General features: G+C 34.1%; 1 protein-coding gene across 1 annotated transcript; it reads left to right on the top strand.

Annotated features, from left to right (window-relative positions):
* The first annotated feature begins 9,727 nt into the window (after positions 1–9,727).
* LOC127809403 (WAT1-related protein At1g25270-like) lies at positions 9,728–13,321 on the top strand. The gene is made up of 7 exons (XM_052348164.1): positions 9,728–9,888; positions 10,035–10,097; positions 11,887–12,003; positions 12,213–12,459; positions 12,622–12,807; positions 12,906–13,057; positions 13,135–13,321. The coding sequence occupies exons 1-7, from the start codon at positions 9,737–9,739 to the stop codon at positions 13,319–13,321; spliced, it is 1,104 nt and encodes a 367-aa protein (XP_052204124.1). The 5' UTR covers positions 9,728–9,736.
* The last annotated feature ends 5,128 nt before the right edge of the window (positions 13,322–18,449 follow it).

The following is an 18,449-nucleotide window of genomic DNA, read 5'->3' on the forward strand; positions in this document are numbered from 1 at the left end:
TGAGAGATTTCATCTTTTGAGAAATTGGTTTTGCCTCTCTTTTTCTGATTTTGGTAAACATGGCTTGCAGGTTGAGACTGATATTCTATCTGTAAAGCTTTAGAGATCGGTTTCCTATTTCAGAAGACATCAAATTCCTAACATTATTTTTCTGTAAAGCCTGGCAGTAAACATGTCTGCTAATGTTTCCAATATCAGATTTAAATCAAAGCAAATAAAAAATCCTAAAACAACAATCATCACCAATGCAATCGCCTAAATTAACAATTAGACATTCTGGACGGACATCACATTCAACATTTTGGAATGGAAATTTTTGCAAACAGAGGAATGGAGAATTTTACAGAGGGTGGTTCGCGGTGGTGCCAGGGGCAGGTTTGGGCAGATCCCAGCCAGATCTGGTTCGGAACAGACGGACTGTCCCAGTGGCCGACGGCGAAAAGAAGGGGTGGGACGCGGTGGGTTCGACCAGACTTGTGGGGAGGAGACGAAAGGTCACGGTCAAGGTGGTTTTCGCTGACTTGGCGGAGGAAGAGAGGAGAGTGGTTGATCGTAGTGTTGCCGGCGACAAAACAGAGACACCTAAAAGTGGTTTCCGGGCAGATCTGGTCGGAGGAGGCAGACAGGGTGGAACGCGGTGGGTTCGACCAGGTCTATGGGGAGCAGATGGAAGGTTGCAGAGATGTGGTTCCCGGTGAGTTTTGGCAGAGGAAGAGGAGAGCGTGGGTTGCGGTGGTGCCAGTAGCAAAGGGGCGTGAATGGTGGTTCTCGACCTGATTTGGTTCAGAAGAGTCAAAAGGTCGTGCTGACCGGCGGTGGAAATATGGGAGACAGAATAATACCTGAGCAGTTTTTGGCTGGCTGGCTGGCGGCGGCGTTCAGCGAGGTTTTCACGAAGAACGATTTGATGAGAATGATTGGTATACCATACATGAGACATTTTGCATTTAGAAAAACATATAAATGTAAAAATATCATTATACTTTTTATTTAATAAAATGAAAATATATATATATATATCCATTAGAAAGGAGCTCACTTTATTCTTTTATAACAACCAAATAAAAAAATAAATAAATTTCTTTCTTTGTTTTGCTCTTTGTTCTATCTAACTAAATGTAAACGTAAATATAAACATAATCATAAACATAGTTTAATGTCTGAAATCACTCCAACACTAATTAAAAATAATTTTTTTTCTATCTAATTCTCTTTTAAAGAGATTTGTATCATTATTATATAGAGACTCTCGCATATTATTATAATTTTTATCTTCTCTTAATCCTATATTGGCTCTTCTTAATAGCGGATCAAATCCCTCATCAAAATACCCCTAACTCTCCGAGATAGTAGATCGAGTTTACCCTAGACGCTTCCTCTGGTGCTATTATTCCTCCAACATAAGTCTTGTCTTCAGTCAAACCTTACTAATTGTTTGCTAAATTTCATTGAAATAAATAAATTTTAATTATTATATTTTAAAAATAATAAATAATTTTTTTATATTTTTAAAAGTGAAAATGACACCTCTAATTTCAGTACTTTATATTTTTTAGATTAAATCTAGATGAATTTGGACACAACTTAATTGTTTTTAATATATTAAAATAACAAATTTAGTAGCAGTATATATATTTATAATGAAAGCGCTCAAAATTAAGGACCCCAGATAGCTCTTTCCGTGGTCCCGAAGCAGCTTTCTTTTTTCTTTTTGGGTCTCAACAGATTACCCAAGTCTAACCATTCAAGGTTAAATATATATTTTAGTTTTTGTATTTATATATTTTGTATTCAAATATTTAGGGCATGTGTTTTTTACTCTTTTTCAATTTTTCAAAATAATAAAAATGTGCTCCCTTTGTTAATTTTTAAAATATATATTTAAAAAAAATAAAATAACAAAAAATTATTTTAATTGTTTTCCGTCAAAATTTGAAAACACAAAAAATGTCTCTCTTTTCCTTCTCACGCACTGCAAACAGTTCCTTCTCTTCTAGACTCAATCTCTCTTCTCATTTTTCTGATACTCAAGCACTCCCTTTTCCTTCTCTTTTCCAAGCTCGACTTTCTCTTCCGACCAACAACCCAGATCTTCTTTGTTGGTCGTCGACTGCACCTGTCATGGCCATCATCGTCGCCAGCCATTGTCGATCGTCATCTTTTTCCTTTTTCCAGATCTGACAACATCCCGGCTGTTGATCGCGCCTGCCACGACCATCACCACCGGGAGCAGTTGTCGACCGCCATTTCTTTCTCCCTTCTAGCCATCATCGACTCCCTCTATTCCTTGTTGGTCGTCGCAATGCTTGCCATCGTCGCTACACGTCGTCACGACGAGCAACCCAGATATGTCGTGCCTCGGCTTCGCCAATCGTTTCTTCTTTCCTTTCGCTTTTCGCTTATGCCGATCATCTTTTCTTTTCCGTCGTCGATCGTCATTCACCTACGCCATTCATCACTTCTTATAGAAGTTGAAGCAAGCTTGGCTTGGGATGGAAAACTTGAGAAAAGGGCAAGAACTAATTTTCTAATTAATTTGTTTCTATTATTAATTAAGTTTAATCATTAATTACATTATGCTATTATTTAAGCAAATATCTAATTTAGTGTATGCACTACCAGTTGAACCTAAGATTTTTAAATCATAAAAAAATAAAAATAATATTATCATGAAGCCAAAGTTTATATTCATTTAAGATTTACTAAAAATAAAAATTAAATTATAATTACCAAATGTCAACGTGCTAAGCCATATCTCTAGTTTCAATTGACGAGCTTGTACACTGATCTATAGGGTGAAAAAAATTAACGATACATTTATGATATGACTATTTAAATTTATAATCATAGTGTACTTAGTATTGAACTATATTTATCATGAACAATCACATTTTGTCATTCTCATTGATCTTATCTCCAAATGTGATTTATATATTTCATATTTTTTGTCAAAGTTAATTTATTTCTTGTTTGTATTTTTTTTTTGTAACGAAAAAAAATATTGCAAATTCACTAATTCAAAATGTATATATTATTAATAATATACTAGCATTGAAGTGTTTCAATTTAATTTAATAAATAATCAAATTCATTAATAAAATATTATAAAATATATTTTTTTTAAAATTTCAAAGTAAACGCGTTTTTGACTTTTCAGTTTTGAGAAATAATTTTTCAGAATGACAAAAAAACGTATTTTCAGTGATATCAAAACAGACACTTAAAATAAAAAATTAAAAATAAATTCAAAACTCAAAACTGAAATACAAAGAGAACACTACCTTAAATTTTTTATTATTTAAAAAATATCCTTAAATTATACAATTTTAAGTCAATTATATTCATAAACTTTTGATTGCTTCAATTATAGCACTGGTAATTTTGAGTTAATTGCACATCTCAATAAAATTGTTGAGAATAATAAATTTAGAAGTGTAATATAAATAACAAAAAGTTAAGAGACTTGAAATTACAAGTTTGGGGGTTGGTTTGTGTAAGCACCCCGCCCGGATATCCCCAACCACCAGGACTACCCGAACGAGAGCGCTTACGGAAGGTGAAAGAATGAGACACAACCAAAAACCACCCTAGCATGCATACACAAAAATAAAAACAACGGAAGCGAAGCTAAACACATGCATGCACTACGGGTACCCCGCTATCACAGTGATCACATGATAATTAAATGAATACAGACTCCTGTGCCGACATACACAAGACTCGAGGAATAAGCTGGCACAGTAAGAATAATAGAGTAAATTCTACTCAACAATCAGAGTTGATAGGGATTGACGGGATTGCCTGTACACCATACCGACTCTGCCGCTAGAAGTTGACTCCCGTGCCATGGCCCATGCTGCTTCTACCTGGAATGATGAAAAGCAATGTGAGTTGAGAGACTCAGCAAGCGTAAGGAAAGAAAGGCTGAAGGCTACACAAAGTCAATAAACTTTCTCTAGAATAAACCCCCAGGCACACACAAGCCATGAGACGCTACAACACAATAGCATAGTATAATAAAAACACATACCGGTCCTTGGGGCCCACACAAGACACCTGGCACCCAAGTTCCATACCAACCTGCCGCTGTCCTGAAAGGCAACATAAATCTCCAACAAACCTGCGCGCGCTGTCCCGAGTCGGTACTCCGGTCACCCGTCCATGTCAGTACTCTCGACATCCGAGCCAGAGGCTCCTTCGGAACGGTACTCCCGTCCGAGAACTAAATACTACTAGTAACCATGCAATGCACATAACAATACAATGGCGTAGTAAGCATCAACGTGATACATGGCGCCTATACATCCAGGCATCAAGCTATGCTCCGCCCACATAGTAAACCACACGCAATGCATATGCCCGTGCTGGATGCAACATAACCAAGCTAGCATGTCCGTGTCCAAGCATACTCAATAAATGAATATCCCAATATGCAACCCGTACTCATGTGCATATCAAATCATGGACAACAATATAATGAATCTAAACGTGCAGAGAATCTCATACTGGTAGAGTTAGTAAGCAGTGCTCGGCACCGGTCAACGGCCAGTGACAAGGAGTGTCCACCCGACGGTCCACTTCAGGGCCGTACAATAGTCTACCCCAATGTCATCAATAACCGACCCCTGTCCTACTGCTTGATAGCTCTAACTGAACCATAAATAAACCCGAGAAAAATTGTAAATAAACCCGATAAAATCGTAAATAAACCCGTACGTCTAGAAACCTAGTTCCCAAGCTGGTTCAGCATCATTCCCAAAAGAATGGGAGCGATACAAACCCCCGTATACTCATAACAAATAAACTCTAAAAGTTCTGAATTTAATTTAAATTAAACCCAATGAATAATAATTCAACAAATAAGGCCAGGTGCCGAATTAAAGTAAGGGAGATGATAAAATACGAGAAACTACGAAGTCTCTCACGGGAATTAAAGAACACGAGGAGAGGGTTAGAAGCTTGCCTTCACACGACCGTTTCCTCTTTTTCTTACACTCCCACTGCAAAGTAAAGCGTTTAATAACTATTAATAAAACTCGTGGCTCACATTAATTAAATCTAACCGTGTAATATAAACAATTAACCATCTAAAATCCCATGTAGACACACCGTAAATAAAACCCCAACGAGTCTCATATTTAATTTAAATTAAATCAAGCTAATAAAATCCTTATTTCGTATAATTAATACGCGAAACTGAAACAAATTAAGGGAAGACGAAGGGTTCACCAAATGAAAAGAAATTATAAAGGTAGATGAGAGCTTGCCTGTATCTAGTAGTTTATAGCGTTTCCCCGCTTAAACACCACCAAATTAATACACGCTATAAATTAGAATAACTCTCAAAATTAATATAATTGGACCCAAAACAAAATTTCAACCATACAAAATAATTTTTACACATTTATTTACTTACCGAAATAATTAAACTGTGATTAAACTTCTTTTAATCTGAGATTTCTCTCCCAAAAATGGCCTTGCGCGCTGCTTCTTCTTCTTCCATTTTTTTTCCTCTGTTTCTGCTTCGAATTTAGCCGAAATCGGCCTTAAAATCGCAGCAAAAATGCTGCTTTAACACAAGGCAAATTGGGCGGCCCACAGCGCGCCCAGCAGCCGCATATGGTTGCCACCGCCTTGCCCAAAACGACGCCGTTTTGGGCAAGGGTTTTGGCTGAAAAAATCAACCAAAATCCTCCAGTGCGCGCGCCTGCTCCGCCTCGAAGCCGCGACCTCTTTTATCTCCCGCGCGCACTTAGCTGGCCGCTTCCTTCAGTTATTATATGCGGCCAATTAAATTTAAAATGAACTATGGCCACTTCCGCAATTCACATTTAAACCCCCACAGCTTTCTTAAATTGCACACTCGCCCGAACTTCAATTCCTCTTATTACACTTATACCTCGAATTTCTAGAAAATCCACTAAATTAATTTAGTTTCTTATATCTCCAAATTCCCAAATAAATTAATATTTCTTTTTAACCCACAAATATTCAATAATCTCCACAAACACAATAATTAATATTTCTCTTAAACCCAAAAATATTTAACAATTATTAATTGTTCCCGACCAAATTAATAATTATTTATTTAATTCCCCAATTTCGGGATATTACAGTTTGAAATAACAAAAAAACAAAAGTGTATAAATGAAAAAAAGAAAAAATATCCATAATTCTGAGACATCATGGGTAAATCCAGAGCCGGTCCTGGTTTTTTTAGGGTCTAGGGCAATTTTTTTTTAAGTGTGCCCTTTATATAAATTAAATAAAAAAATAAAAATTATAAATTAATTAATTTTATTAAAATAATAAGAATTTACAAAAGATAAGTAAGAATAATTTGGGGCCTCATTAAAACCTTGTTTGAGGAAAACTCAATAGGATAAAATCCCAAACGAAGAAAAAAGAGTACCATGCATTGTAAACATTGCATTAAAAAATGAAAGCTATATATTTGAGTCTACATGCTTCATCCCAAATCTCCGTAAGCATTTCTTAATTTGATCAATTTTCCTTTCATTTAAGAGTGTCAAAAAATATCCAAAAATCGGTGAACCGGACCAAATCGAACCGAACCGTGCCTTTTGGATTGGTTCTATGGTTCAATGGTTAGGTTCTGCATCTAAAAAATTAAGAACCAATATATTTGGTTTGGTTACTGATTTTATTTTCAAACCATGGTTTGAATTGAACCAAAACCGAAATTATACTTTTATATATATTATAATTTTTTGGTATATATATATATACATATGCATAAATAATATCACTTCTTAGGAAACTAGTGAGATTCATTAACTCTTTTATACGCTATTGCTATAATAAATGGTCAAAGTAATCTCATTTGATGAGATAGTATATGAATTATTTTGTTCTACTTTTACTTCACGACTTGAAGTATTAATGAAGTTATGGGTTTATTTTAATTAATAAATTTGTTTATAATTTCATATTTTGAGAAAATGTTTAGAAATTAAATGTTAATTGGATATGACCGAAACCAAACTGAAACCGATCTGGTGTAATGAATTGGTCATGGTTTGGTTTTATATATATAATGGTTCAGATACGGTTCTTATTTTTTCGGAACCGTTAAAAATGGTTCGATTACCGAATTCTTATAAAACTGCATTAATCCGAACCGTTGACACCCCTATTTTCATCCTCCACAATTAGTCGAAACAAAAACAATCATCACATGTATCTACAAAATAAAAATAGCAATGAAATTTTCTTTTGACAAGGTACAGTCGACAACTTCTTTTGTTAATTTTTTTTAATTTTTTATACACATATATACATAGACTTAAAAAAAAATTAGGCCTCTCAATTGTGGGCCCTGGGTTGGAGCCATGGGCCAGGGCCGGTTCTGGGAAAATACCAAAGATTACAAAACTTTGGTGTCTTTTCTATTGTGGTCACTAAATTTTAATTATTTGCAATGTGATCATATTTAAAATTTTCTGACAAGTTTGTCGCTATAATCGATGATGTGTGTTGGTCCCATAGAGTATAGCCACTCAAAAGAGGAGGTAAATTGAGTGATTAATTTTTTTTATAATTTTAATAAATATTCTTAATTAATGATTTTATTTAAGAATATATATTTGATAATTATAATAAATAATATTTAAGATTAATAATAAATATAAGCCACACAATTAAGTACAAGACAATTTATAGTGGTTCGGTGTTTCCACACATATCTAATCCACTCTCTCAAGATCTAATCACCATTGGGGTTTCACTAAACCAATTTTACCAAGATTTTCATACTAACTCACATTGAAAACTAGATACACACTTATATTACAATGAGTTTTAGACAACCAGTACACAAAGAACTCCACCCTATCTTTTTTTGAAAACTAGATATACCTAGATTTTAACAATTTTAGAAAACCTATACAATCTACAATATTAATCTAAATGTTTATAGATAATTTGTCCACACTTTGACATAAATAAATAATTAAGCACAAATTATACAAGACAATAATAATTAAATAAATAAATAAATTGGTGATCTCGGAGAAATTCGAAGTAGACTTAAAAATCTTTTTCTCCTCTTGCCTTTTGACTCTTCAGTTGATGTGCAATAATACTTTGTGAGTCTCGAATTGCTTGAATGATACATTGAGAGTGTTTGAGATCTTTTGAGTGCTTTAGATTTGTAATGGAAGTACTTGGATATCTAAAAAATGAACTTAGGAGGTATTTATAGGCATTTTGGACATTATTCCAACAATCAGATTTACTTTAGCAATAGTTAAATTACTTTAACAACAATCAAATTGGAGTAGTTTAGAATTATAACTTAAAATTAATATGTGCACACTTATAATTAAATAAGCTTGTAGATCAACTGATACGCGCACATGAGGCATGGCTTGTGCTAGTTAGAGGATGCGAGTTCGATCCAAGGGGCATGTGTGCACAAAGAGAAAATGCTTGAATTAATTCTAGCCAAGGGACACCAAAACGACGTCATTTTGGAGGCCCAGTTGTTACACATCCCTTTTGTGATACATATCCTATGAAAATATTTTATAAATTAATCTAAAAAATATTTAAAAATATTTTTAATAGAAAATAATATTTTTGGTAATACGTATGTTGTGAAAAAATATTTTATAAATTAATTTTAAAAATATTAAAAAATATTTTTAATAGAAAATAATATTTTTTATAATACATGTGTTATGAAAAAATATTTTATAAATTAATAAAAAATAATTTGATACTTGTCGACGTTCAGAATCAGTCGACCATGATTTGTAGGCCCGCAATGAGAAAACAAGCACAAACACAAAAGGAAGAACAAGGTAGAAGCAAAGATAAATGGTAGGTAGGGAAATTTTACGTGATTCGGTCAGAATGATGCCTACTCCACAACTATTCTCTGAGTATTCCAGCAGAGTAACAGTGTACTATTCTTGTCGTTCTCCTCCCTCCTTTACAATGGTATTTTGACCCCTATTTATAGTGATGGATGTTTACAATTACATAAAATACAAAAGTGGGAGGATGATATTATGGAGACGAGATGTCTTTATCAATTCCATAAAATCGAGAGTGAGCTCCATATTACCAGGGATCAGGTTTGTATCAGATAAAATATGTGGGTCCTTGCCTCCGATTATTTAGCAACAATGTTGTTATGCGACCTGAAAGGTTAGGCCGACGACCTAGAAACATCATTGGAAGCTTATTGGAAGTATCGCTGGGACTTTGCTGGAAGCATCGTTGGGAGCTCGTTGGATTTCGTGATCTAAGTTCAAATTTCAGCGATGTATAAGTTTACTCTGACAAGCTCAGTTTGGGCCTATTAGGGTTTAGGGGGCTGGGTTCCGTAATCTGAGTTCAAATTTCAGTCAATTTATTAGATAATTAAATAGTAGGGTCATACGGATATTATTTGGCCGAGTTAAAGTCAAATCCACAAATCTTTGTCTGAATTCAGCCTGGAAGAAGAGAAAGAAGGCCCCAGTATCTTTGTCTGTATTCAGTCTCAGTCATACTGAATACAGACAAAGATACTGGGGTCATATATCTTATTTTTTTATTTTTTAATTTACACGTACAAGACCACACCTTTAGTTCTATACGAATATGGTGTCAAAATATCCATCAATTGCAGTATTGCAGAGCCAACCTAGAAAGCTTCTTGCTTATCACTCTTGCTTGCTCAATACAGGGAAGGATGCGGAACAGTATACTCGGGCTGCTCCCGGCGATGGGGATGGTCGTCGTTCTGGCCTCATTTGCCGGATTAAACGTCTTCTACAAGCTCGCCACCAACGACGGCATGAGCCTCAGGGTTCTGGTTGCCTACCGCTTTCTCTTCGCTTCCGCCTTCAGCGTTCCCGTTGCCATCATCGTCGAAAGGTCTTTTCATTTCGTTCTTCACATATATATGTATATATATATATATCTTTTCCCTTTTCATATTCAAATCACCACAAAACGAGAAGAACAAGAAGATGATGATGATTTGAATTGATTTTTGACACGGGTTTGCTGTATTTTTACAGAAGAAGAAGGCCAGAGCTCACGTGGAAGCTAGCGGGGCAGGCGTTTGTTCTTGGATTACTGCAGTAAGCAATTCGTCCATTTTGTGGTGATTTGAGTCAGTAGGCTTCTCTCATTGTAATGTTCTTTTGGGTTTGCCCGGGTCTCTCTACATTTTTTTATCTATACATTTTATATTTTTTGATAAAAAAAAAATAGTCTAAGTTTGAAAGAAATCTAAAAAACAGAACAAAGGTGAAAGAAAAAAAAAAGATGTATAATTGGAAACAAATTACGAAACAAAGGAGATTAAATAGGAACAAGATAAATTCACCATCTTTATCCTTCCCTTTTTTTGAAAAAAAATGACGATCCAAACAAAATCGATGAAAATAGAGAGATCCGAGTGAATGAAAAAAGAAAAATAAAGGATAAGTTATATTTTCACTTTAAGAAGACATACTATAAAAATAGTTCAATTTATGAAGTTTCTTATCTAAATGGGAGTCAAGAAAATTTAAAGTTAAAAATATTTTAAGATAAAAAGAAAGACCTCTTATGGTTTGAAAAACCTCTTGTAATTCTTCTTTTCAATTAAAATTGATAGAATTGACCGTTGCAATACATAAAAAAATAAATGATTTGGAAATGTTGAATATTCAATAAAAATATATATTAAAAAAGGAATATAAGGATGGGTCGGGTCGGTGAACCCCGATCCGTTGTTTGGAGTCTGGATCCGTTTCTTTGCCTTTATTTGTTCACTTGACACTTGCTGTTTTCTAGGCTCTGTTCTTTAGGCTTGCCCCATGCATGATACACACACACACACATATATATATATATATAGCTTGATTGATGCCATGGATGGATTTCGATGTTTCTCTCATTATAAACAAAATTTTCTTTAAGTGCACCTCAATTATATTATTTTTCTTCTTCTTCTTCTTCTTATTATTATTAATTAATCAATTCCGCCTTTTTAACTGAAAATTCTATTTATATATGTCATGCCTTCATGAATTATTATAAGTTGTCCTAATTTTTAAGAGTTTGGTTATTGTGTTCATGTTTACTAGGTTTTATGGAGTTGATTTTCCACCAATTTTTATGTGATTTTCTGCTATGCACAATTCTATAAAAAGGTTACAAATTGCTGAACAACAATGCAGAGAAAACAAAAAAACACTTTGCCTTATTAATGAAGTAGATTTCTTCTTTACTCGACTAACTTTTTTCATTAATGCTCGTGTAATACAATTTAATTATTCGAGTAATTCAGCTCTCGTTTTTTTAACAATTAGTACATTATTTTTACTCAATATGAGCCAAATATTTATAATTAAATTGTATTACTCGAATATATTGTAGATGTTTTTCTTGTAAAATTTAAATTTTAATTGATGCTATTTTTCTATATAAAATTTAGAGGTAAACGGATTTCACTTTCAGTCGTCCAGTCTAAGATTGAACTTTCCCAGTTCAAATGTTCAGTTTTCTTTTTTTTTTTTTTCAATTTTTGATTCGATCACAATTCAGACAGAAAACCAATTCTCTCTTTATGATATCTTATTTAATAGTTAATATATATATATATAATATAGAAGAACTCAAGCTCAAACCCCCCAACAAACTAATAATCTATGTAAATGTTAAATTGTTTTTGTTTGAATCAATAGGTACATTAGTGTTTATATACATATTTTTTTTTTTTGAAGTTTACATTAAACAGAAAAAAAAAATTACAAATCTGCTATCAAATAGGATCAGATTGAATTCAACAATGGACCGATCTACTTTTCAGCCTTCACAGAAGAAGTTTCCGATCTCAATCCCATCGAAATTTATATATGTGTGCGTGTATTTGTATTGCAGGTGTTCCGCTAATCAAAATTTATATTTGGAGAGTTTGGTGTTAACCTCTGCAACGTTTGTTTCCGCCATGACCAATTTGGTTCCTGCCATCACCTTCGTTTTGGCAGTCTCTTTCAGGCACGTCTCTCTCTCTCTCTCTCTCTCTACTTCTCTTGTTTGGTTACACTAAGTGGAAGGGAATCAAAATATATCTTTTTCCTTGTTTGGTTAAAACGAAGATAACGTGATTTAAGTTAAAAAAGAGACATCAAAGGCAATATAAAATCAAACACTTTTCCTTTTAGTATTATATATATCTCCATTAATTATATATGGTATGGGTGCAGGTTCGAGGAGCTAGGATGGGGTACAATGGCAGGGAAGGCGAAGGTGGCAGGAACATTGATGTGCATTGGAGGGGCGATGCTGTTCACCTTCTACAAAGGCGTTGAGATCAACCTCTGGTCTACAGACCTTGACCTTCTTCACAGCCACAGCCACAATAATTCACGCTTGGGATCTGGCAATCTCCAGTTGGGAGCTTTCCTCAGCATTTGCTGCTGCTTCTTCAGCGCCGGCGGCTATATTCTGCAGGTGATCCTATCTGATCGATCATCATGAATTGTTCGATCGGCACCCTCGTCTTGTCCACAACATTACTCTTTAATTTATATGTTATGATTTACTGAATTGATCACGTTAATCAACGAGAAGAAGGGGCCGGCGTTCATGTAATTGCGTGTTGGCCTGGTGCAGGCGAAGATGATAAAGGACCTGGCGGAGGCGAAGAGGATACAGGACTACAAATGTCCCTGCTGGATGACGGCCATGGCTGTGACGATGGGAGCCATCCAGTCCGTTGGGTTTGCAGTGTGCATGGAGAGGGACTGGCAGCAATGGAAGTTGGGCTGGAACATCAGGCTCCTCTCTGCATCTTACTCGGTTGGTATACGACCATCGACGTCACTCATCTTATCGTCAGATGACATTATTTGACCTTAAATTCCGACTCGATCGATCGAATTAATTAATTAATGCAGGGAATCGTGGCCTCTGGGGTTATGTTGACGTTCATCGCATGGTGCGTCCAAATGAGAGGCCCGCTCTTTGTATCAGTGTTCAACCCTCTCATGCTCGTGCTTGTGGCCATTGCTGGCTCCTTGCTCCTCGATGAGAAGCTACACTTGGGCAGGTACATATCTATAGATACATATATATAGTGGTAATTAATTAATTAAAGGGGTTATATTATATTCTTCATATTAACAGCGTTTTAGGAGCGGGGGTGATAGTGTTGGGATTGTTCACGGTTCTGTGGGGGAAGAAGGCAGAGAGTAGAAGAGAGACAGCCCAGCTGATGCCATCGAAAAGTTCGAGAGAATACTCCAAAAGAATTGAGATCACCACCGTCATTGCTGCTACTGCTACTACTACTACTACTACTACTAAGAATTGAGATCATCACCGTCACTGCTGTTGCTGCTACTACTACTAAGAATTGAGATCATCACCGTTACTGCTGCTGTTGCTGCTACTACTAAGAATTGAGATCATCACCGTTACTGCTGTTGTTGCTGCTGCTACTACTACTACTTCAACGGATGATCATAATAATAATATACTACTACTTCAGCGAATAATAATAATATTAATATTGGCGTGTACGTGAATTCGAGCACCAGCAGCAATTGCCCGTAATTTGATAAATCAAAGTTGCAGGTCACACACTGTTGGCTATATATATATATATGTGTGTGTTAGTTGTGCGACTCAAAACGACCGTACGTTGCACCCGGCTCTGGCCGTTGGAGACTCAGCTCAACTCCTAATTACTACCAACTGTAATTAACCCTAAGAAAACCAAATTAGACACACAAATTAGCAGCGTAGTAAGACAATCAAAAACATTATAAACACAAGAAAAACTATATTACTCCTTTCATTTCTTTAAAACAATTACATTCAAGAATAGAAAGTACATACAAAATATTCAACGAAAATCAAAGAGCAAGGTCTAATATACTGACGGCTGAAGTGGGGCATCGGGCTTCTAAAAAGCCATACCCAAAACCCCGATTACGAATGCCCCCAAGACCTTCCTCCAACGGTCTTGGAATACCATCTTTCCATTTCCCAAATTGTCCACTTGAAGTTCGAAAGGACGATCATCTCAAGCACATACTAAATTTGTGACCTAGACAATATCATCTGTCCTTGCCTAGTTGATGTACTGTTAGGATTCCAAGCGACAGGGTCATGTAGACGCCATTTCTGAACCTTGAAGGAAGTTGCCTTAGAAAAATACACCATCTCGGGATAAGGCCCGGTAAGATCGATACCTTAATCCCAGAAACGCATGGCTTAAATAAAAGCCCAAATATACGGAAACCACTTGTGTAAACTTCAATTTCCATCATGATGAGGAGGCACGACTTCATCTCGAGAAGTGGGAGAGTCCTCTTGCGTCGTTGAAGCCGCCGATCGAAGAGGATACGGATCTGAAGATGCCCCCTTGAGCTTGGCCCCTGTAATTTCTGAAACAAGAGACAGTTTCGGAGTGAGAGAGAGAGAGAGAGAGATGAGTGGGTGAGTGGATTTGGGTAGAGAGATAGAGAGCTGTGCGCAGTGGAGTAGTATACCGAGCAAGAGCGAGGAAGATGGAGCGGGCCGCCAATGAAAATGAAACCCCCCATGGTTCGATTCTCCCAGGTTTCTAGTCAGTTAATGAAGGAATATTGCGCCAGTACCCTTTCTCATTTCACACCTTATTGGAAGAGAACCAAATAATTTATTGTTACATTGGACACCCACCGCGCTGTGTGTCACACCTTTGTGCTATGAACTCAAATAATTTATTATCGTACGTTTTGTCATGATATGAATTAAGGGTGCGTTTGATAGGCATGAAAAATAAGGGTGGAACTCAAATTTCATCTAAATTTTAAGAAATTCTATCAAACAGCTTTTCAATTCCATAGAATTCGAATTCCATCTTAGTTCAAAAAGTGTAAATTTTCCTTGAAATCAAGAAATTGGAATTCCTAGGGGTTGGGGTGAGAATTGGAATTCCATGGAATTGAAATTCCATCCTTATTTTTCACCTCTATCAAAAGCACCCTAAGAGAAATTAAATATCAATTATAAAAAAAATAATTAAAAAGTATTTTACCTTCAAGATATATAATAAGTAAATCATTTTACTAACCTTCACTCGTTAAGATACATTTAATACACTTTTTATTTTTTATATTTAATTTTCCCTTGTCAGGGGATCCCTCACAGAGCCTAGACAAGACAAATCTGATATTTAAAAATTCCTCCAAAAATCATGCGAAAAATAGGGGTATTACTCAAAAAAAATTGACACACTGTGAAAATCGACCGAATTACACCAAATCGACCCAATTTTACGTGTATGGATTTGTGATTAAGATCTTAAATTTAATTGTGATTATAACGTTAAATTTGAATTTAATTGAAATACATCTACAAATGAAAATTTATTTTTTTTTTGTGATTCATTTTTAATTAGAATATAAATTTGTTTAAATATTTTTTATATACATTTATGAATAAGTAATAAATTTATAAATAAATTTCAAATACTCTAAAATTAATAATCGCTATATCACTATTGTAATACTAATATCATCATAATGATATTTTTATTCTCTATCCCGTATTTTTTTTTTTAATTTGAGTTTTACACGTAATTTTTTTGCGTTTGTTTGTGTCATTGATGATTTGATTGTAATTTATTTTTTATCCTAAATTTTAATAATAAAATATTAATTCTTAAATTTAATTAATAAAATATTAATTCTTAAAAAAATTCATTTATGGTCCCTTATATTCCTTTTTGTATATATATTTTTATTGAATATTCAATATTTTCAAAGCAATTATTTTTTATATATCACGATGGTTATTGAATATTTAGCATTTTCAAATCATTTATTTTTTATGTATTGCAACGGTTGATTCTATCAATTTTAATTAAAAAGAAGAGTTACAAGAGGTTTTTCAAACCATAAGAGGTCTTTCTTTTTATCTTAAAGTATTTTTAAGTTCGAATTTTATTGACTCCCATTTAGATAAGAAGCTTCATAAAAAGAGCTATTTTTATAGCATATCTCTTTAAAGTGAAAGTATAATTTATCCTTTATTTTTCCTTTTCATTCACTCAAATCTCTTTATTTTCATCGATTTTGTTTGGATCATCATTTTCTTTCCAAAAAAGAGAAGGAAAAAGATCTTCTCAGGTGGATTTCTCTTGTTTCTATTTAATTTCCTTTGTTTCGTAATTTGTTTCCAATTATACATTTCTTTTTTTTTTTCTCACTTTTCGACCTTTTTTATACATCTCTTCTTTTTTTTTTTTCTCACTTTTCGACCTTTTTTCGATTTTTAGGTTTCTTTCAAACTTAGACTTTTTTTTTTATCAAAAAATATAAAATGTATAGATCAAAAAATGTAGAGAGACTCGGGCAAACCCAAAGAACATTACAATGAGAGAAGCCTACTGACCCATAATTAATAAGGTCTCATACATGGGACTAAAACATACAGATAAAAAAAAAAAAACATAACATTGTATAAACATATTTTAATCCTTTTAATAATACTATTAATACAAGGCTTCAAATTATCAAAAACCAGACGGTTTCTTGCTATCCAAAGCTGGTAGACTGTAGCGGCTAAGACAATCCTCTTAACCACTAAATTACTCTGCCACGACAATTCCTCGGCCTTCTTTCTTGATCCAATTGAGGGCATTGGCTACTCTTGTTCTTATTTGGTTTGTGGCATTAGTTAATATTGTCCGATCTTTCTTTTTAGGGGTGCGTAATCGATTATAACCGAATCGAATCGAACTGAATTATATGTAAAATCGAACCGACCGACCCACCCCAACTAATCGAAACTTAAACCATACTAATCGAACCGAACCGAACCGAATTGAAAACGAACTGGAACACAAAAATAACCAAGAGACTACCTTGCTGTTGTCGCCGGCCACATAGTCGACCGGTGATTTCGATGATCGAAATCGATCATCAGATTCCCCCAACCACGACGACCTACATACCTAAAAATTAAAAGTATCTAATGGTTAGAGAGAGAATGACGAAGAGAAGAGAAGACAGTAGCAATCATGGGGTGCCGTGCCAAAGTGAGGGAGGAGGGGTCGGTTCGGTTCGGCAAGGGAAGGGTGTCGCGCCCGCATGAAGGAAGGGAGTGGTTCGGTTCAGCAGAGGAGGGTTATTGCTATTTGGTTCGGTTCGATTTTTTGATTATTTTTACTAAAATAACTTAATCGAACCGAATGATCGATTTTTAAAAACAAAAATAATCGAATCGAATTGTTCCTTTTGAAAAATCAAATCGAACCGACCAAATTTGTCGATTTGGTTTGGTTAGTTCGGTTTAATCGAACTTTTACTCACTCCTACTTCTTTTATCTCTTTGCTTTAGTCGCTGTCCACCCATGTGATGATTTTGGATGTTTGCGGCCAAAATCATTTTTCTTTTTCTTTTCGGGTGGTCCTTAGGATGCCCAAGTCTAGCCATTTAAGGCCAAATACATATTTTAATTTTTGTATTTTTATATTTTTTATTTAAAAAATTAATTTTTTTTATTGTTTTAAATATATCCCTAAATTATATAATTTTGAGTCCATTATATCTTTAAATTTTTTATTATTTCAATTACATCTCCAAACTATATAATTTTAAGTCAATTACATACCTTAATAAATTTGTTGAGCACAATAAATTTAAAGATTTAATCAAAATAACAAAAAAATTAAAGATATAATTGACTTAAAATTACAAGTTCAAAAAAATCTTTGAAATAACAAAAAATTAAATGTTTAAATAAAAAAAAAAGTGAAAACATCCCTCAAGACATATTACTCTACAAATTTGACTTATTATTTTTTGTAAATATTGCTATAATATTAAATATAATTTTATAGATTAATTATAATTATAGTTATTTTATAATTATAATTAATAATTTATTTTTTTTAATCATAACAAAATTTATATACATTTTTTTTTTTAACCTTGTCTGTGAGATAGAGATATAATCGAATCGATCAAATTATACAAATTAAATAGACTTAATTTTTTTTTAAAATTAAATCAACCCAATTGTATAAATGCTCAAACATGACAGACGAAAAACCTTTCACTTCTTTGGTGAGCTAATTCAACAATGGTTACTATTGCCCTTGGAAAGTTCAGGGTTATGCTTTCTCTTCTAACATTAAAAAAAAAAAAAAAAGTCATGTTTTGCTCTTAGAGTATAAATTAAATAATTACGTCATGATAAGTTAGGATTTGCATTAGTATCTTGTGGATTCAATTTCTTACCTTGCGCAGTAAAATAAACCCTTCGTCTATGAGTTACTTCTTCTATTGAAATCGAATGTACGAACAATAAGAGACCATACAAAGGCGATAATCTCAAGAAAAATCACCTTTTATACCTTGAATAAAGTTCTTTCTTTATTGATTTTTTTTTTTTTGGCACATGTATGATACATTAAATAGAGAGTAAATTCAATCAGGCTTCATGG

This window comes from Diospyros lotus, chromosome 9, assembly GCF_014633365.1.
Source record: "Diospyros lotus cultivar Yz01 chromosome 9, ASM1463336v1, whole genome shotgun sequence".
Taxonomy (NCBI): domain Eukaryota; kingdom Viridiplantae; phylum Streptophyta; class Magnoliopsida; order Ericales; family Ebenaceae; genus Diospyros; species Diospyros lotus.